The sequence below is a fragment of the Zootermopsis nevadensis genome, unplaced genomic scaffold, assembly GCF_977971745.1.
Source record: "Zootermopsis nevadensis isolate Lab colony 2312 unplaced genomic scaffold, Znev_1.0 Znev_ptg000013l, whole genome shotgun sequence".
Classification (NCBI taxonomy): Eukaryota; Metazoa; Arthropoda; class Insecta; order Blattodea; family Termopsidae; genus Zootermopsis; species Zootermopsis nevadensis.
This window is the reverse complement of record NW_028259145.1, coordinates 15,665,641-15,687,691: the sequence shown is the minus strand read 5'-3', so window position 1 is coordinate 15,687,691 and position 22,051 is coordinate 15,665,641. Positions and strand designations below refer to the sequence as shown.

Genomic DNA, 22,051 nt, shown 5'->3' with positions numbered 1-22,051 from the left:
CTGTTTGGGTTTAAATTTACTTCACCTACATATGACATTAGCATAACAAGATTTGTAGCATTGGAATTATATACAACAGGAAAGTAGGCTTTGGGGTTCCGTCTGCCCGCCGTCTTATTGTTTTTTGAAACCGTAAACACTGCGCCACTGCGTGCTTTATTTCGTGCTTCGTCCTTATATTTATACTTAAGCGGTGTCTGATCCAGACCTTGAACCCATGTGCTTGCAGTTTCCTAATCACTGCAACCTATTGTTCTCTTAATACACGCGATTCGGATAAGATGAGAGAATTATATGGAATTTACTTCTCGTTTCACTTAATTTATTTTTAATGTGAGTCTTAATACACGACAAACAAAAGCTAAGATAAGAAAGTAGGCAAGGCCTCTGAGACTTAATGTTTGGCGATGGAATTTTTGTACTTTTATTAAAACTCCTGCCTTCAGTTCAACTAATAATGCAATATACGATTGAATTCTAAGGCAGACCAGAGGCACAATTTAAGAAATGTTGAAGATTTCTGTCTTCTGGGTTGTTGCGCTGTGTAGTCTGGTCGATGTTTACCAAGGTTTCAGAGGTCATCGCATGACCTCTGAATCGCTGGTAAACATCGACAGCGCAACAACCCAGAAGACAGAAATCTTCATACTCCCCGCTGTGAAAACCTCAAATCTTACTTAAGAAACGTTATTCTTCATGATGTACAGAGTAAGAACGCGTGAAGGACGCAAATAATACCAAAGAGCTAAAGCAAAGTCTTAAATCCCAATATAACACAAAATGCTGTTACAGATTGTGGTAGCCTATTAAAAGGAAGTTATGTTTTATAGAAGGAGAATAATTTAATTCGATACGACTAGAAACTAGTCGACATCTACAGCAATTACAAACATATTAAGTAGTAGATAAAGAAAGTGGAGTCTCGTATGTGAGAATAAAGTTCAAAAGATTCAGCGTGCTAGTGTGTGTTGTGCTGCAGCACTGTGCATCAGACACGATCTTCGATGCGGTAAGTTTACTTCCATTTACTTACAGAAAACACGATCCAGTATAAATCACAATCGTAGACAACAAATTAATTAGCATTTTCAAATTAGGACGTTCGTTTTTGTACTAATGTCTGATCCTACGATACCATCATTACTAACACAGGTTTTTAAGTACGTGATACCACAAAAATTATCACACCCACTATTAGTTATAATATTTATTCAAATCAGAAAGCTGATAAAACCTTCGTATCGTAAGTCATAATAAAAATAATTGTGATTAATGAAAATCTTTTGCGTAAGAGTGAAGAATTAACGCACTTTCATACTCTGTAAATGTTCAGAAAGCGTAGTTTTAGTTTCCTTAACAGGTGTCGAACTTTCTGACTAACAGACTGATTATCAGTTTAGCCAAAACTGTTCCGTTCCAATAGGTTAGTAGTTATTTGTGTTAGATCTCTTATTTGCCCGTTACATATTAAGCTATATACCACTACTTACGTCGCCATTAATATTTTTACCACCACATGCTTCAGAAATAATTCAGATTATGAGTTTTCAGGCTCTCATGGCAGCGAGTATAAAGATGACTGTATTCAAGGTTGTTGCGCCGTGTAGTGTGGTAGATGTTCATGGCGATGGGAATCCGAAACGTCACGAAAGAGAGTGTCGAGCTTAAAGTACGAAGTAAAGGACAGAAATACATGTTATGAACATACATCCATTTCAGACTGAAAACAGCTTCTATACAACGCGAAAAGCGTTAATGAAAACTACAAAATAACAGTTAATTTCAGTTTTCAAAGGGAATTTTGGTCCTGGGTCATAGATATTCTATAGAAGAAAGCTACACAAATTTAACTTAATTTCAGGTGCATGCATCTTTAATTTCTTTTAATTTAGTTACATTTAATACTTTAAATGGCTGCGTGGAACAGGGCCTTTCCCGAGAATTTAATAGTTTCTTATCCAGTCACGAAATTCTCTGTCTTTTATGTACTTAGTCACAAGATCCCGATACTAGATTCTAATAAATCTAGCATTATTAAAACAATATAAATAAACTTGAATAAACTGGAAACATACTCAAGGTTTGTCTCGCCGCAAACGCAAGCCTCAACGAACCAATTAATGATGCCTTGAGCTGCCAAATCATGCATTTTATCTGATCGATTCTGCCAAACGTACCACTGAATAACAGAATCAAAGACTTTTTATTTTTCGTATTTCAAAGTACTGACCCTTCCAACACGGTAAACACGGGTAACATAACCCCCCCCCCCCCGCCCATTTGTCATATTTAAATGAATAATTCGAAATTGGTCTTACAGATTACCATGATGCTCCACCTATTAATTGGAAGATATGCTACCATAATGCTAGTAATATGGACGGCAGGTGCATTTTATCTGGACGATAAGGCGAAACCAGCATCAAGGGATGAAAAAGTCGACTACCGGTACTGGATAAGATATGGCCAGGAACGTCTTCATTTTGAGATACGACGCCAGCAAGAAGAAGCCAGATCAACAGGAAAAGCGGCCAAGAACGTAATATTATTCATTGGGGATGGCATGGGTTTGTCAACCATCACAGCAACCCGCATCTACAAGAACCAGCTAGCGGGGGGATACGGCGAAGAAAACGGACTGAGCTTCGAACACTTTCCTTATGTAGGTCTCGCCAAAACATATGAAGTCGATTCTCAGGTAATCAAACATCGAAGATTTCGTTGTGTATTAAGCTCATTACCAAAGGCAAATCAGTAGATTTATTTCGAATTGAATTATATATTTTATTTTCGTTCGATACGAAACAAAACCTTAATATAGGATTCTCTGACAAAATATAAATGTATTTTCTAATGTTTTATCTATAAAATTGTTATGTTTAGCTTGTTACACGATGTGGCGGCTTTCATTAAAAGTATGGAAGTATCGCGTAGGCTTACCTCGATAAGTAAAGGTGAAATTGTTCCCTTCTTCCAACGCGTTACTGAAGATTAATGTTGTGAGCAACATACAAAATTAACATTAATGTTGTTACATTCACAGGTGCCTGATTCAGCTGGTACAGCTACGGCCATGCTTTCTGGAATCAAAATCAACTCTAACCTAGCAGGTCTGGATGCTAGGGCGAAGTATAAAGTATGTGACCGCTCCATAAACGAGAAGGCAAAAGTGGAGAACTTAATAACTTGGGCTCAAATGGCAGGAAAAGATACAGGTTTCGTAACAACGACCAGGGTCACACACGCAACACTTGCGGCAGTGTACGCACACACTAACAGCCGTTACTGGGAGTGCGACTCCAAAGTGCCAGAGGAATACAAGGACTGCGTCAAAGACGTAGCTCGTCAACTCGTGGAAGACGAACCTGGCAGGTAACGTTTGTTCATTTCTTAAACTACACACTGATCAGGGGAGGAAGGGGGAATTCGTGTTAACCGCGTCAGCCGGGCTAACACTTTGAAAAAAATAAGCAGTGAATGAGACTTGCTACACTGTAATTCACAACGTGTATAAGAGCAGATATGACGAAAATACAGGCTATAAATATTCACCCATTTCATATGCCACTATCTCCCGATTACTTCAGAACTTTGTCTCTTTCTTATTAAGCGGTCATAAAGTCAGTACAGTTCATTGGCTAGCACAGAGCAAAGGTTTCTTGAAGGGTAAAATCACTTCAATGTTACGATCAACACTGCTTCAATACGTGCAAATTGGATGTTCAGCCAGTTATAAAGTGACGACTTTTAAACGGAGACTGCTACTTCGTAGAATTTAGGCAATGTAATAAGAACATTAATTCAGTTTAATTGACATACTAAAGTGCTTTAAAACAGCAAGAAAAGTCGTTACAGGCAAACACTAAAAATGAGACAATAGAAAGATAGTACAAATATAAAATGGAAAATATGAAGATAATAAGAACTAGAGATAGCACAGAAACTGTGTTCATATTTATAAAAATAAAGGACAGTCTGTAAAATGCAATAGGCTAACATAAGTGTAAAGTAATTAGTCATCAAAAGAGTAAGAAATACCAGTGACTGCAACACAGAAGTCAATGCACCTCGGAAGAAGCAGAGGAACAAACCGTTGATGGCACACATTTACTACAGTAACCGTCACCAAATTACATGCCTCAAGGTTCAGCAGAATCGTACAACGTTGCAACATAAACAGAAAAGCCCAGGCGACAGCTCAGAAATCGCAACGCAGGAAAACTGACTATCCTGTACTATTGACTTATAAGTCTTACGGGGAGGGGGAGTGGCCTTTTAGAATACAATTCGGTGAAGGCTGCTCTTCCGATCCAACAGACATTGACAGGATCCACATTAGACTAGCTAAATAATTTCGCATTTAAAATCGTTGATCAGTAATAAGAGAGCATCAGGACGCAGTCGCCTGGAACGGGAGTGGTGAAGAATTAAATTTTATTAATATAGCTTCATATTTATGGCTGCAAATTTTCTTTGACCAAAATTCATGGTGCAAATAGAGTTTTTGGTCCAACAAAAGTCCAAGGTCTCTGATACGCTGGAATTATAACAAAAACTCTTTTAAAGTTTGTAATTCAATTTAATAGCGATCGCTTTGCGAACAAATGGCATATTTATAATTTTACCAATTAGCTGCTAGAGTCTCATATCATTTTAAAACGTTTATTCTGCACAGAATTAATATCTGACCGTAAAACTTAGTCTTTGGCACTATTAATATCACAACAGCAGAAAACAGACTGTTGGGATTATCATGTATATCATTAACAAAAATATTACGAAATAAGATTCACAACTATACCATTAAAATCGAATCTTGATACAATAACCAAAGTCTTTCAAGATTAATTGTACAAGTTCGCGCAGTGAGGAAAAAATGAAAATTCGTGGTAGCAATAAATGCAAACGAGGCTACAGTGGTGCTATGGTGGTGGTCCCTAGATTCGACCCTTGTGCGTAAAAGTTTTACGTGAAGTATTCAGACTAAAACTTCTAGGCTATTAGAATTATGTCCAATAGCCACTGCCCCATGCTTTTACCATAATAAGGGTGAGGAGGGGTTATTATTTATTATTCCCTACGGTGTAGAATGGGATTATAACTGAATACCTGAGAAAAACAGTGGGCTAACCCACACTTAGGCAACACTAAGAAAAAATTAGATAAATGTAAACAAACCCGCATGTGGCTTAGCCTGCTTTTGTATGAAGAGTGATAGTGGGATTCGAGTTTAGATTCTATATTCTCCGACTCTGTTAACGCGTTGTTTTGCTACAAGGTATTTAAATCATTATTTCCTTTCGTGTCGAATTTTCATGTTTACGAAATCTGGACAAACGCTTATGTAATGGAATAAACATGAGCCAGATAATACTCAAGCTATAATGACTTTGGGTAGACACACGACCGGGATTCAATTCCCGACAGGGGCAGAGGATATTTCCTTTAGCTTTATTAAAGATTACATAACCGAATTAAGCCAAACAGACTTTAAAATACACTGTGATGTCTTGTTGAGAAATTACCTTCATAAAAAGGGAAAATAATCCATGACATGCACGCTTACCACATTCAGTTGCTTCTAATCTTGGTTTTATCCATGAACACTTCACGAAACAATTTTTATTTTGTAAAATTGGTTAATTCACTGACTCTGTCATGTCTTGAAACGGACACACACCACTAAAGCAAAACTGGTTACCTTTGACGGTCCTAAGTACCAACCACAAAAAAACAAGTTTTTTTGTCAGTAAGAAAAGAGGATTGACGAAAGTGAATACTACTACTGCTACTACCAACAAAACAAGTATATTGAAATTTCCCTCTTAAAGCTCCTGAACACCCTACTCAAGTACACACGGAGCTTCTCGCAACTACAACATACGCCCGACTGTAAAGAAGTTCTATAATTTCGATAAAATAATTTACACAGAGGTGTTTTGTATTCGTGTTTGTATTGTCATATTTTAAATGGTAATTGTCTCGTAGCAGCCAACATATTACATTAAGCAAACATACACATCATAACTTATTCTTTTCATTAGCAGCTCTAACTTGTCATTGAAAGATACGTGAAGTAGGCCGAACATGGTGGAAACTTGGCTGGACAAATGGGCGAGAGAGAAATGATGTGATGAGGACAGAGACAATCAGCCACAGTCCTGCCAAAAGAGCGGGGTTAGAAACACAGAAGTAGACAGGAAATCTCTCGGGGAAAAAAGCAACAGTCAGAATAGAATTTATTTACATTTCATATATCCTCCATGCTGTGTAGACTGTTAGTAGTAAGCACGACACATATCTTGCAATATTTCCTGTACTGAATTTTCATTACTTGGTTGTTACTAATTGACAATTTAGGTAAAGATCTCGTTTATGATTGCAACATATTATGATGCATTTATAAGTCTGGTTTATTTCCAGCAATTATGATTGGAGACTGATCCTATATTTTTTACAACTAGAATTTGTGGATCATGATCCAATAGCCTATTAATGATCTTTCCTGGAGCTGACTACAAAAACTATTGTCAATGGCAGTACTAAAGTAATTTTGAATTCTTGTGGTGAAATTAACTACTGACAAGAGAATGATAGATGCTAGTGTGGAGTTTAGGTTTTGTCTGTGGTAAAGTTCAGTAATATAACTAGTATTAATAACGTCACAAATGGCAAATTCTTCTGTAGGTTTATTTAAAAAGCTTTCTAACTTGTTTATAAAAATATCAAAATCACCTATGGAAGAATTTGTGTATAGCTGTTGGATAGTTTAGATTCCAGATCAAAGGAAGGATGTGAGGAAAACCACAAAAAGCCTCAGCCAGGATAACTGGGGTTTAAAATATTTACCTCCTGAAGCCAAGTCAGATCATTACAGTTGTGCCATTCTACTCAGTATGACATAACCTCAAATGTTTGTCTCTGTCTCGCAGGCAGACAGCGATAGACACACCATAGCTTACAATGCCAAAACGGATGCAAGAGATTGTTTAGTACACAAATGCTGTCTTTATACACAGGAATTTAAAGGTAGTTCTTGGAGGTGGATTGAATCAACTTGGAGTGCCTGTTGAACAGGAAGATTATGTTTTCTGTACTCGTGATGACAAACAAAATCTTGTGGAGAAATGGAAGCAAGGAAGGAAAAATTATCTCTTTGTGAACACAAGTCGGGATCTAATGGAAGCTGACGTCAGCAAGGTAAAGCTCAGTACATGTTTTAACTTGGCTAATGGCATTCTGCGGATCGGGTGAACTGACTGTGGACTGAACTTGATGGGTTCAGTCTCTGGTGACATCAACTGGTTTCTTGCATTTACAATATATACTGAACTAACAGGAGGCTAACCCTGGTTCCTACCAATGGGAACTGACCATGCATTCCTGCACATGAAATTCAGATCGAGTGTGAAGTCGATTACCCAAGTCAAAGAGCATGAATACTCGAACACATTTAAAACTATGTTTAGGCTTTCTTTAAAATTGATAATTCACTATTCAGTACAGGCCAGAATTTTATCTATAGATTTCGTAAGTTACATTAATATTAAATTCAGTATCATGTTTCTAGTCAGCATAATCATGTATGCCTTTGTTTCCAAAAATAATCAGTCTTATTGAATGAAATATCAGAAGGTTCATGGTCTCCATTATAACGAACTTCCGATTCAAATTTTATCACCCTCTCTCAGTGTTTGGCTCTTGAGCTGAGAATGAATATTTCACATGCCAACTTTATAAACTTAGAGACCTCAGAATCACCTAAAATGTTTTCTTTCAGGTGGAATATCTAATGGGTTTGTTCAGCCCTGGCCACTTACCATACGCTCTAGAACGTGACACAAGTCCTGATGGACAACCATCCCTTTTAAACATGACCGTACAAGCACTAAAGCTTCTCTCGCAGAATCCCAAAGGCTACGTACTTTTGGTAGAAGGTGGCAACATTGATAACGCCCACCATGAGGGTTACGCCCGGCATGCACTGCATGAAACATCAGAAATGGACGATGCTGTAGCATATGCTGCTGAAGTCACAAATCCAGATGACACTCTGATAATAGTCACAGCTGATCACTCACACACACTTACCATTGCTGGCTATCCTGAACGAGGAGCAGATATTTTAGGTCTGTATAAAAGAATCTCAGGCAGCACTACTGACGGTTTAACTGTGCCAAGGCTCGTCTCATTAATTTATATTTTACTAAGATTAAATATTATGAAATTGTTTTCATGGCTTCTTCATATGTAGATAATGACATACATTGACAGTATTTAACCTTTATTGCACAGAATAGGAGATTTAAACCCCCATATTTTGGAGCTGCTGGCTGAACTTTAATTTAGTAGTATGCTAGTGCAATGCACAGCTAGCCAGATCAAGTGTAAGCCACATTTGGACAAAAAAGGTTAAATATATAGTGACAAAAATATACTTGAATCTTGTCACTCATCACTTTCATGATGAAAAGTTAGATCCTCTCAAATGTCAAGTCAGTATCCACCAGACTACACAGTACAACATTCCAGAAGACAGTCATTTTCCTATATATTAATATTTAAATCTATAGCATGCATAACAAATTGCACTATAAAATAATGAAGCATGCAGGAAACACCTGTCATCCTGGTTAAGTACTGAAATACTACCACTCACTGATGACATTTAAGGGAGGTCATTACAAGAAAATGGTACAGTGCTTTTATAATTTATTTCAGGTTCTTCAAATATCATGGAAGAACTTCGTGGCCATGATATCCTGACATATGCCAATGGTCCAGGATTTGCAGGACACAATAATTCCAACTGCTCTCAGGACTACTGGCGTGAAGTATCAGAGAAAGAACGACAAGACTTAAGATACCGCCCATTTGCTGGATGGTATGCTGAAAAGGAGACCCATGCTGGTGAGGATGTGCCCGTGTATTCACGTGGGCCACATGCTAATCTTCTGTCTGGAGTGTTTGAGCAGAACTACATTGCACATGTTATATGTTACTCTGCCTGTATTGGACCTTATGCTACATACTGTGATGTTACCGACTTCCCAAAAATTGATGCTGCTAAACCGAATTCTGTAGGAACATTATCCCTCACATATTTTCACTTCTTTGTTGTATTGCTATCGCTGTTACAGGAAATTAAGCTTTTCTGTTAAATAGGTGTTTGTTATTCATTTAAATTGCAAAGAAAATGCCAAAGACTTCCATTATCTTCACAAATTTGCAAAGTTCCCATCTTTACCTGCAAAAAAAAAATGAATGTAAATAATTTTGGATTTCTGTTTACTCAGGCATTTTGAAAGCTTCTATAGATGGGCTATCAATGCAACAAATTGTGCAGCGAGTTATGTACTTCAATTTCATAACATAAGACTGAGCTGATGATAAGATTATGCAGGCCTGTTTCCAAAAGTGATTATGTATTGGTCATGCTTTAAGCTCTGTCTGATGACAAGAAATTAATACATATCTACATTTCTTGCAACATTTACTTCCAAACAAACCTCCTTTCTAGAGGTTAATAGAGTTCCTGAATTTATGTCCATAGTATTTATATTATCAACCAATAGAGTTACATCATAGCACAGACCAAATCTAATGTGTCACATTCAATTCCAACCCCCTCCTCACTTTTTGGAACTCCCTAACAGTGTATTCTAAAGCTATTTTTCCCAAAAGATTCCTCCCACCAAAATTACATATTTCTCATCTTCTCCTTCCATGATCAACCCATTCATATCTTAATAAGAGGTGACCTGTGTAAATCACAAAATACCTTGTTAAGTTACTGTTAAATCCCTTCAGCCATACTAGGTCCTCATATTTTCAGGAGTACTTGTAATTATATCCTCCACTTCAAGTAAGAAACCATTGAAACTGGCAAAATACCTGTTTTGTGTACATCCTGCAATTCTTATATATTTCAATCAAACATTTCTCTTTCAAATGTTGTTTCCAATTAATTAAATTTTGAAATTTTCTCAAAATATCTGAAAACAATAACATAAAATTTACTTTTCAAGGCCACAGATTTCAAAACCAACATAATAATTACTTTTAAGCAAAATAGTGTTCTAATTAAACATCTCTTTTTTGAGTTGTGTTACACTTTCCAAAAATGTCCAATCTAACATCTGAAAAAGACTATTGAAAAAGACTGTTTCTCATATACAATGTAGAGACAGACAATACAGCCTGAACAAGAAGAAGTACATTACATGTTACAGGTTAAGTGTTTTCAAATAAGTCACTCTAATTTTCACATCAACTTGTGACACAGCTAATTTATCCATATAATTTCTTTCAGGTACTATACCTTCTACACATACAGAGGTCTCAAAAAGCTTGTAACTTCAAAACTTTCTCCCAATTTCCATCATATTCTCCTCATAATTTTCACTTTTAACGTTGTTATGCACTTACAAAAAAGTTTGTCATTCTTTGCTTCTAAGTACTTCTCACTGTTACAGTTCTCGATGCCATCAGCGTTAGCCATTTTTTGGCAACACAGAGAAATATCAAAACTGTTAACTATCATCTGAAGCATGTTATACTGATTGTGTGAAAAGCTTTTGTAAAAAAATTTTGCTGTCTCATTTAGGAGCAGGGCAATAACAATCTATAAAATGCAATACCAACACATTATTACAATAATTATCATCAAAGCATTGAATGAATCACAGAATGCCCTTTACTATCACTTTCACAGGAAGTGTAGCTACATTATGACCGAGTATCTGAAAACAAAAATGGAAAACATAATTTCTACAGGTGGTAGTAATGTAAGCTTGAATCTGAATGTTGTCGTTGCTAAACATAAGGTAAGCCATATATATTTAAGAGAATAAAATATTCCAGACAAAAAGAAAATATATGTTGTTACCTCAAACCTCTCTTAATATGGCTGTCTTCTGGATTGTAGTAGCGTATAGTCCGGTAAAAGTTAGGGTAAACTACTACCAAACTACACCGGGCTATAGCCAAGAAGACAGCCATCTTCAGACTCACTGCCATGAAGACCTCAAATTCAACCCAAAACTTTCTGAAGTAGTCGTTTCTTAAGAAGAGCCAAAGGATAAATCTAAAATCCAAGCACAAGAATAACTTACTGGCATAATACATTTTTTTTTCATACTGAATGAACCTTAAGTTGTACACATTTGGTATTTCAAGTGTTCAAACTTCTATTGGTCAAATAGTCCAACATTTATAAGTAATCAAGAAACAGACCTTTCAGTATTTTGCATGAAGAATCATGGCTTAAAAAATTAGCCTCACTATTAATGTTCAATACTGGACAAAAATACTTGTACATAAAATATTGGTAACATGAATATAAGACTGTTCTTAAATTTTAGAGGCACTATGCTGGCCAATAAAACCATACAGAAATTTAATAAATGCATTTCACAGAACAAGATTGAATTTATATGTATCTATGTGTGTTGTTCACTGTATCTGGGGCCCACCTCCAATTAACACTGCATTCCTGTCCATCGTCAAATCGGCTACAGATGGTCTGTAATGAACATATGACACTGTCCTCTGAAAATCTATAGGTGCAAACGGAATTTCACCTGTATGACTTCTCATATGTTTATTCAAGCTGTTCTTCTGTCCGAAACTCATACGACACACCGTGCATCGATAAGGTTTCTCTCCAGTATGGGATCTCATGTGTTTCGTTAGATCATAGCTCTGAACAAATCTCCTACCACACTCCGTACATAAATATGGTTTTTCTCCTAAATGTGTTCGCATGTGGTTTATTAACGTGCTACTGCGCCCAAAGTTATTACCACATACGTTACAATGGAATGGTTTCTCACCAGTATGACATCTCATGTGCTTAGTAAGTGTGTCGCTCCTACCAAAGCACTTACCGCACATCGTACAAAGAAACGGCCTCTCTCCTGTATGTATCCTCATGTGTTTGTTCAAGTTACTACTCATACCAAAACTTTCACCACAAACTTTACATGAAAATGGTTTCTCACCAGTGTGAGTTCTTAAATGCAATAATAAATGCTGCTTACGGGCAAAGTTCTTTCCACAGTCATGACACAGAAAACTTTTCTTCTCCTTGATCTTTGGAACTTTCACTTCTAATTTAATAACAGGCTCAATTTTCACATCACTTAATATTTCATTACTATCATTTCTCCCTGGGTTTTTAACACTGACAAAGTTTTCAGATTCATTTGTTTTTTCATTTTCAGCTTTTATGTCACTTTGATCATTCAAAACATCATATGATGCAAATTTCTTTCCACTTCTCTTTTCTTTCACATGCTTTCTTGAAGAAATATTACCCTTTTTTAGTTTCTTGTGACAGTCTTTATTCTCCACAGTTGAAGGTCCTGCCTGTGGATTTTTCCATTCATTTTTGTAACTGAGAGTTTCTTCATCAGATAATCTGTCAAAGAATAGTATGCATATGGTTACACTCAAAATATTAACATGTTAATTCTGTACAAATTACAAGTAAATTGTAATTAATAATAACAGGTCTGACACTCTTTATAAGCCTACCTCTTACCAAAAATAGCCAGAAACTAACAGTGTGGTAATCCACAAGATTTATAAAAATATTTGAGCATAAATTATATAATTTACCTATTAAACACAAACGTACACATTATCATCATGATAAATGAAAAAAATATATCCAAAACATCCCAGAAAACATAATGTAAATAACAAAAACAAATCATTCCTTGCATTAATTCATAACTATGTTTATTACAGTACCAGACTTACATGGTTACACTGCAATGTGCACAGAATTTAAGACTATTATTGATCAGAAAAGGAATATGTCTGCATGCAAAGTGAGAAAATTAGATTTGGTTTGATTTACGTATACTTCAAAGCACGGGTATAAATACTCAAGAAACAAATTTGTCCTAGTCAAAGGCATTGTGTAACATCTTGTAACATGCTGGAATTTCACAGTGGCCAGTCGTTAAACTCTGCCCAACCCTCAAGATGAAGGACTGTCCCTTATCAGCTGCCTGTGACTGCTTATTGGATATATTTGCAGCTACCCTCCACATCTGGATGTCTTATCCACCCACAACCTGAGGACATGCCACATTATGGTACAAGAGACCCAATTAACACAAAAGAAGAAACAAATACAAAAATTATCTGACATGTCCTTCAAATTACACTGTTTTATGTTTTAACTTCATGTTTTCATGGTGGTTAAATTTGGATTGTACTCTTCAGCATTATGTATTCCCACAGTTGGTTACCAGTATTTCTGAAGAATATATTTGTTCTATCTAACCTAAAGATGGAGAAGACCGAGTTCTCTAAAATGTTGGGAACCATCTATGAGTCATAACCGAGAATTTTATTATTTAGTGTTCTGTCTGACGACAGGTCCATATGAACAGGATCCTTCCATCCTTTTCTGGGACTGGGACCTGTTCATATACGTTCTTGGCAGATGATCCAGAAGTGGTTTGCCATTGCCTTCTTCTGTGTGTGAATGGAGTAATTGTTGGGATGCCACGGAGAAACCGGGGAAGCCCCCGGAGGAAAACTCCGTGTTGCCTAGACCACGGCCTTGCCCAACACAAGTTATAAATTCGGACACCGCCGGGAATCGAACCCGAGACCCCAGGATTACAAGGCCAGCGTTCTAACCGCTAGACCACCATGACTCTAACCAAGAATACAATAATAAAAATTTGTATATGCAATAAATCTGTGTTTTATTATTTAGGCTTCCTTAAATGCATAATCTTTCCAGACATGAGCACAGTTTCTTAGCTCTGCAATTTTCTCATATGCATGCAATAAAATTACATCTCTCGTTTCCTCTCTCTTTCTCCCCCCCTCCTCTCACATACACAAATCTAACTGACAGAAATTATCAAGTTGTTATATGAGAGCAAACACCAACTTTTGCTACAAGGAGAGATGAAGTTCTTAACAAGATAAATTCTCTACAGTATTCACACCTTGGAACTAACATCTAACTGGAATACCTTTGATCACAATCACTTTCATCATGTTCAGCAGGATCATCTAATGAAACACTGTCCTCTACCACTTCATATTTCACAGTTGTGAGCTTCCAGCATTCTTCATTATTGTCAGTTCGGAACACAGAGTGAAGTATGTCATCAGTAGTTCCCTAATAAATATAAATACCAAACTGTAATTTTTAATAATGAAGACATTTAATATGATTCATTCTAACAGTGACAATCTAACAAATTTGCTGTTAAAAAATATATGTCAAAATAGGTTATTCAACTAAATGAAACAATAGTCAGAAGAGTTAGAGAATCGACACAACTGTCACAACATTAAAGTTCAAATATTTAATTTCAAGGAAAGCTGATGTAAGCCTCAGTACTATACATAGTTTTAGATTCATAAACTATGTATGATGGTCACTCCCCAGGATAACATTTTCCTTATGTTTCAATACACTGCAAATAAATAAACATCGTATATAAAATGTTCAGAAATCTAACAATATAAACTCTGAAGATAATAAGATACTGTAACTTACTGAATATGGCTGACTGCTTAGATACTGACGCAATGCTGCATCTGAACTTTCACATTGCTGCTTGAATTTGTATGATGTATTTACCAGCCGGACACATTGCCGACATACCTGTGCTGGTAAACCATCGCCTAAGAACAGCTGTAAATACATAAAAATATACCATGAATCCAGACATGTGCTTCCAACTTATTTGCAACTGTGGGCAAGTGGACATTATTGGTCTCTATCATACCTTATAACTCCCCCCATAGTATGAGGCTGCCAGCTGGTAATGCATGCTATCATTCAGTTTACAACTTATTTTCTTCCCATCTGCTAACCAAAAATGTAAAGATTAAAATATAAAAACTCTAGATCTACGTGTTGTTTTGTATAGCCTCACATTAAAGATAGAACACAGATTGAGGGTGTTTCAGAATAACAATATTGGTAAACTTTCTCAAACCAAAGTACTCACTAACCAAAATTCCATACAGCTAATGAGTGATTACATATCACTTACACATTCACTAATCAAGACTATGCAGATTTTTATTATTTCACTAGATAACTCATCACAATAAGACTGAAATTTTACTTTTGAGAGACTGAATGTTATTTCTTTAACAATTGTTGGGGCTCAGTTTATACATATAAATTTATTTGGAAATGCCTATTTCTGGTAGTGTAATATGTCACTACTGCCGTAAATTAGATGGACTTCCAGATTTCATGCAAAATTTACTGTTGAAAGCACCGAAATTTATTGGGTACTTCTCGTTTTAATATTATCGTTTATTGATGCGATTTCGTCATTAACATCTATTTAACCAGTTAACCTTGAAACTACGTATACAGAAAATAATAGTACTGAAATAAAAATCCATAATGCATTACCAGAAAATTAGAAAACATACCTTAACATGTGGTACGAAACTCATTATTTTTGCTGGAAGAGAAATAATCTGTCCCTTCTCATCACTGAAGAGGGGCAATAACGCATCCTTCCTTCCCATGCAAAGACGACAGATGCTGTTGAAATTTAACGCCATTACCACCACAGTTAAAAAAAGTTTATTGTCCTTTTACCTACGAAATAATAAATTTATTTCACCAAGTCCCAAAGTATAAACACAACATTTCGCCATTTTCAAGTAGTCATAGCTTCCTTGATTCCCATAACTATAGAACGATGGTAAATACATTTTGGAGTCACTACAGCGTCTTGTAGTTGATATATATTTTCAGCTTCAAATAAAATGCTGTATGGGGCATGCATACGAAGTGAAAAGAAAAGTATTTACTACATCCGTGGTCTTAGACTAGAGTGTACAATACGTTTCCAAATGCATGTGCTATTGACAAATTTTGGCACAAGAGCCTGTAATTAATTTATAGCCATGTTTTTCACAAAGTACAACAGAAATTTGGCCACTCACATGCTTTTCTTTAAAAAATCTATTCCCTTTCCCTCAGTGAATGCATTTTCACCTTATTGGGAAATTCTAACCTAAATCAGAATTTGTCATCAGCAATGACATAAATTTTGTCTAACCTCTCTACTAACATAATTCAATCTCACGTCAGAAGCAAATTTCCCCACAAGAATTCAAAATAACTCCAGTACCGCCATTGATTAATTGGTAAATGGGCTATCTGATCATGATGCTCAACTTCTAGTCACAAAAAATATAAAATCAACTTTAAGCAGTCATTACAGGAAACAAGCTAGACTTATGAATAATAACACTATTAAAGAATTTACAACATATCTAAGTAATGAAAAGCAGAAATCAGTATTAAACAACCATGATGCAAATTCGTAATTTAACACATTCCCAAACATCTTAACTAATTATGAAAGAAATTTTTGACCAAACCAGAAAGAAAGGTATTTGATAACAATGAATGGATAACCAAAGGCATCAAAAATCTTGGAAGCACTCGTCTGATTAATGAAGTCTGTCACATATAGAAAAGAACCAGAAACTTTTATTAGTACAATTAAGTCGCATTTCATAACAATGAAATATTTATCAATCAGTAATACTTCATGTTTTATGTAACATCAGCAGAATGTGAAATGACTTGTCAGTGATACAATCATTTTATATATAGTGCAGATTCTGAAGCAAGAATACTGCTTATGTAAATGATTTAAATGGTATTAATAAATGTTTGTCATTAAACAGGAAACAGAACTTGAGAAAGTTAAGATACAAATAATAATAATAACTGTAATCCTTTTAACATGATATGTCCTCATTTTTTAACTGTAAACATAAAAATAATGTTATTAAAATGAAGATCATAAGGGCGATGATGATGGAGGCAGCATGGACCTCTGAAACGTTGGTGGACATCTACCAGTCTACATGGCGCAACAACCCAGAAGACAGCAATCTTCAGACTCACCGCCATGAAAACCTCAAATCCTACATGTTATTAAAATTCTAACAATGTCGTTCTCATGTAGTAAGATACTTCTAAAAATCTAACAAAGTTTCCATTGACTATATTGTAACAATGTGTATTGTAAACCTCAAAAATCAAATGTTACTGTTACACAACTTTATAAGAAAGAATAATTTTAAAAAGACAAATAGATTTTGCAAGTATTAATACAAAGCCATGCCAAATGCATTTCTTCAAACCAACTTCTACTTGCCACTCAAAGATGACAAGGCTTCTGCATTCACTGAATAAATATTTCATGCCTAATCCTACCTTCCACTTCCAGATCGTAGAAGATGTGGCTTCATAGCAGACATGTTCAACCACATAAACTATGAATGGAAATACCATTCATTCCTGAAACACCACGCTCAATACAGGCGTATCAAATTATCATATAAGAATTATATAAAAGGAAAATCACACTAGATAATGTATTTTATAAATCTTCCATTGCTTGAATAGAATTGTTTTAAAATACAATTTGCATTTTTAAACAAGAGAACATGTCATCTAACAGCATTTTACTCCATTTAAAAATTCATACCTTTGGTTTCCTTCTAGATGCATGGGTTGCTAAGTGATTTTTCAAATGAATGTTCTGGGCAAACTTCTTTCCACACTCAATACATATAAATGGCTTCAAGCCCAAGTGAAGTTTCATATGTTCTTTCAACTGACCACTCCGAGCGAAATGCTTTCCACATTCTGTACACCCATAAGGTTTCTCGCCTGTATGTGTAGCAAGATGGTTTTTTAAGTGTATATTTTGTGCAAAAGTTCTGCCACATTCATTACAGCCGTATGGTTTTTCATGAGTATGTGTACTCAGGTGATTTTTAAGATGTATATTTTGTGAAAATGTTTTTCCACATTCTGTACAACGAAATGGCTTTTCTCCAGTATGAGTGCTAAGATGATTTTTCAAATGAACATTCTGAGCAAATGTCTTACCACATAAATTACAACCATACGGCTTCTCCCCAGTATGCGTGCTGAGATGGTTCTTTAAATGTATATTCTGCGCAAAACATTTGCCACACTCAGAACAGCTAAAGGGTTTCAAGTGTGTATGAGTGATTAGATGATTTTTAAGATGTACAGTCTGAGCAAAAGTTTTGCCACATTCCTTACAATGATAGGGCCGTTCCCCTGTATGAGTTCGCATGTGTGAAATAAGGTGCTGTTTTTGTACAAAGTGCTTTCCACATTCCAGACAGACAAATCTCTTTTTTAAAATGTGGGATTTCAATTGTGTGCTATAACTGGATCCAAGGGAATAATCACCAGAAGAAAACTCCCTGTCATATTTCATACTGTATGACATACTTCTGTGGAATAAATGTAAATTATCTGTAAGGGTTTTTGAAACATCCTCTATGCCTTCCTTAAGTGGTGATTCAGCCATTGCAGTGGAACTTATATCTTGACCTTGTTCTGTTAATGAACATATTGCAGTTGGAAACCTGTCAAGATAACATATTTGGTTTAAATACATTCTGGAAACCTCCAAACTTTATGAATAAACATCAATATACATTTAAGAATGTCCACAGCAACTTATTTCAAAGCACTAGAGAAACTTGCAATATGTATGAAACTCATCTATCTACAATAAAAGAAGTCTGTTCTAGATGACTTGTATGCAATTCTCATTTCAGATTACAACACTATGGTATTGTATGAAATCACTTAATTCACATTTTAACAATAGTGTAAATAAAGTGTCTAATTTTCAATCCAAAATAAAAAGGGTGCCCTGCAAAATATCTTAAACATTTTAAGACATACACTGGGCCAAATGTTAAACCTACGGTTTTAATTATTCAAACAGTATTCAAAAAATATCCAGAAGTGTAACTGCAGTGAGACTGTAAACAACAGTATTATGAAAGACTGAATTAGCACTCTTAAATGAGAGTATCATGTTTATGTGGTATGTGTCTTTTGGGTTATGATGCTGTGTGTGGTATTGTAGGTGGTTATCAACATTCTGGAGGATCAGTATCATAAGTCTTTATAGCAAAAGCCTGCAATAAATTTCCATCCAGGATGAGTATAGGACATAAGTAATAAATTATAAAGTGTAGTGTCTTTCTGCCTTGTCATTAACATAGCATCAAAAAACAGTTACAAATAAATAAATTACATCCAAAATCTTACACTTGTTCCATTCCACCTTCAGCATTGTTTTCATCTGACTGACAATCTGCCAATTCGGCTTTCACTCTTACAAGTGCCCAGACATCTGGAGTGTCTTCTGCTGGATTTAAAGAATTTTGGGATACATTTACTTTTCCCTGGAAAGGCAAATCAGCATTTATATTCACTATACAGAATATTACACTTCCATTATATGCAAGAATAAATTGCTATTTAAAATAAGGATTAGATATGACCTAATCTAATATTTAATTAACTAATACAATAATTTCAATTTCTTCTATTTATTAAACAGTCTACTGATAAAACCCTGAACTCATTAAACCTTCATTTTTATCCAATACTTTTCCTTGTACTTGTATATCACAGGAGTAATGCTAATATGGTTGCATGCTATTAAATTAAAGTATGAACAGTTAAATAAAAGTAATTAAATTATTGGACTGATAAATTTATGTGAATTAAGGTTGCTACCTCAGAAAATTGTGAACTTAATCTCTGATTTTTCAGTAACTCCCGGAAAGTTGCATCAGAGATTTCACACTGCCTTTTAAAATTGTAGGACACATTAACTTGATTTACGCACTGTCGACAAACATGAGTTGGAAGACCATCATATGCATCCACCTGAAAAGGAAAGATAAATTATGGTACTGTACTGAGGGTTATGAAGATGAAATGCCATGCTACTACTCACTGCAGAGCTAGAGGCAGGTGGCTGTATGGCATTATTCTTCAGCCATCTTAAAATCCAGGAAAGGTGAGGAATGCCAAAAATGTTTTAAAAGTGGAAGACAGGTGAGAGGGGCATACACTGAAGGAGAGGATGTTAAAGTTACAGATTTATGTGCATAAACACATACACACCTCTGAAATGTTGGTAAACTTCTACCAGACTACATGGCGCAACAACCTAGAACACAGCCATCTCCTTGTTTATTCTTGCTTCTCAATTAGTTATTAATACAAAGGTTGATATCCTGTCTACTTCTTATACTTACTGATCTAATTTTATGGTTCTATTCTTGCATGGTGGTTTATTTCAAATATATAATTCAGTCTGTACTGCCATTAATGTGTCATATGTATTTCTGATATTAGTTACTAACTGTAGTAACATCTGTATCATATCTTAAATTGAAAGTATGTTGACAAATATCCTCCATTTTTGTGTTGTACCATAACCCTTTATTACATATTTACAAGTATCTACCTTAATATGTTAGCACTACTAGCCCTTTCTCTCTTCCCATTTAATGAATAGTACCACAGTAACAGCTCCTCTTTAAAATGATAACTGTAGAGCAATACTGATCAAAGAAGTTTCACAATGTACTTACAGATAATATATATGGTTTTTGCCCAGATTCTTAACGTTTTATGGCCCACTGCTGAAAGCACTACAGTATAAAGCATTTTAATATGATGTAATAGGTAAAAAACAATGATGGATCAAAATATGAGGACAAAAAGGGTAGATACTTGCATCCACTTACTGGTGCAAGTGAGATGATCATAAGCAACTTAAACTTTTGTAGACAACCTCTGTACTTTCAACATATTTAATGAAACTGGTCCGTTATGTATCTACAATAAAAGTATACTTATTTTTTCTTATTTCAGCATACACACACACACACACACACTTGCAACAAATACAAAAATTCATCTACCTTAACACCTGGTGCCAAACTCATTATTTTGCAGCGTAAAGGTGTAACTTGGTCATTAACCTCTGTATCAATGAAGAGGGAAAGTAATGTAGACTTCTCTTGCATACAAAGTCGACATACATTCGCAAAATTCAGTGGCATATTGAAAAATGGAATGGACATAATTCTACTCTCCAGGACTTGGACCTGTTCTTAATGATTTGGCCTGTTCATTTTATCTACCAATTTTAAATTAAATTCTTAAATTCATATAACATTCATAAAACGTTATTTTCGTTAGGTACAAGTTCGCTTCAGGAAACGAATATTCCGGCACGTATATGAGCTGAAAAGTTATGAAATTGTCTTCTATTTGTACTCATATGGCATTCACAGTGTTCCTTAAATGATTTAACCTAAAGGCTGATATTTATGAATTGAAATTATTATAAATTGTTACGTCTGGCAAGAAGAGTATATTACCACTCCCACCAACATAGTAAAATTGCACATATGCATTTCCTACCCCATTAAAAACAAATACAATGCATTTCACAGTCAGCTAGAGCGTAGGTATGACATGATCAGACCAACAACAAGAATAATTATGAGCGAGTGCCTATGTATCAATCGTATCAAGTGGGACGTACATAGCCTTTCAGCTTATACAATTTTACGATCTTTTAGATTAAAAGATTCTCATTTTAATATATACATAGTAATAAGAAATTTAAATCTGCATAAAGTTTTCACTTTTTGGCCACACGATACATTATGGGATAATACTGTTATCCGATACAATTTAAAGAACAGGATCACAGTATTTTGGGTTGTCTGAGATAATCGGCTTCCTGTACCACATAACAGTAATAGGTTTATACCTTTCTTCTGCTTTATGTACACCAAGATTTTGCGTAAGCTCAGGATGTTGCCTTACTGTTAATAGTAAACGTGTGGAAAGGAAGTGCTGTCAAACTCGAAAATAGAAACAAATATAAATCACCGATCTGTCTTTATAAATAGTGTTTACACTGCTCCTCGTTAGCAGTCTTGTTTCTTCGTGGATTATACCTATGGCCTGCTCTGGTCATTTCAGCGTTTTATCACTTTTTGAATAAGTAGTTCAAATTTTAGACCCACTATATATGACTGGAACCAGAACCATTTAAATTCAGTTCACATTCCCAATCAGTTAATGTGCTATGCTCCATTCCTGGTTAAAGGATTTATTAAATTTGTATTTTTAAATAATATCAAGAAAATCTAT

At 35.3% G+C, this 22,051-nt stretch overlaps 3 protein-coding genes across 4 annotated transcripts in view; 1 reads left to right on the top strand and 2 right to left on the bottom strand.

Moving 5' to 3' along the window:
- LOC110830645 (alkaline phosphatase) overlaps positions 1-5,722 on the bottom strand; it is a 226,828-nt gene extending 221,106 nt beyond the window's left edge. Inside the window, exon 1 of one of the 2 annotated variants that reach the window (XM_022065792.2) lies at positions 5,567-5,722. The gene's annotated coding sequence lies outside the window, so the exon portion shown is untranslated. The remainder of the gene's footprint in view (positions 1-5,566) is intronic. The other variant, XM_022065806.2, reaches the window with a different exon arrangement.
- LOC110830658 (alkaline phosphatase, tissue-nonspecific isozyme) lies at positions 634-11,423 on the top strand. Its single transcript, XM_022065821.2, has 6 exons — positions 634-1,009; positions 2,321-2,698; positions 3,044-3,372; positions 7,020-7,200; positions 7,781-8,129; positions 8,722-11,423. The coding sequence occupies exons 2-6, from the start codon at positions 2,327-2,329 to the stop codon at positions 9,159-9,161; spliced, it is 1,671 nt and encodes a 556-aa protein (XP_021921513.2). The 5' UTR covers positions 634-1,009; positions 2,321-2,326; the 3' UTR covers positions 9,162-11,423.
- LOC110830614 (uncharacterized) lies at positions 10,674-21,388 on the bottom strand. Its single transcript, XM_087348775.1, has 8 exons — positions 20,806-21,388; positions 19,607-19,759; positions 19,133-19,269; positions 17,517-18,435; positions 15,433-15,597; positions 14,537-14,674; positions 14,004-14,152; positions 10,674-12,421 (listed from the first exon to the last, which is right to left on the bottom strand). The coding sequence occupies exons 1-8, from the start codon at positions 20,965-20,967 to the stop codon at positions 11,455-11,457; spliced, it is 2,790 nt and encodes a 929-aa protein (XP_087204901.1). The 5' UTR covers positions 20,968-21,388; the 3' UTR covers positions 10,674-11,454.
- Positions 21,389-22,051: the final 663 nt, after the last annotated feature.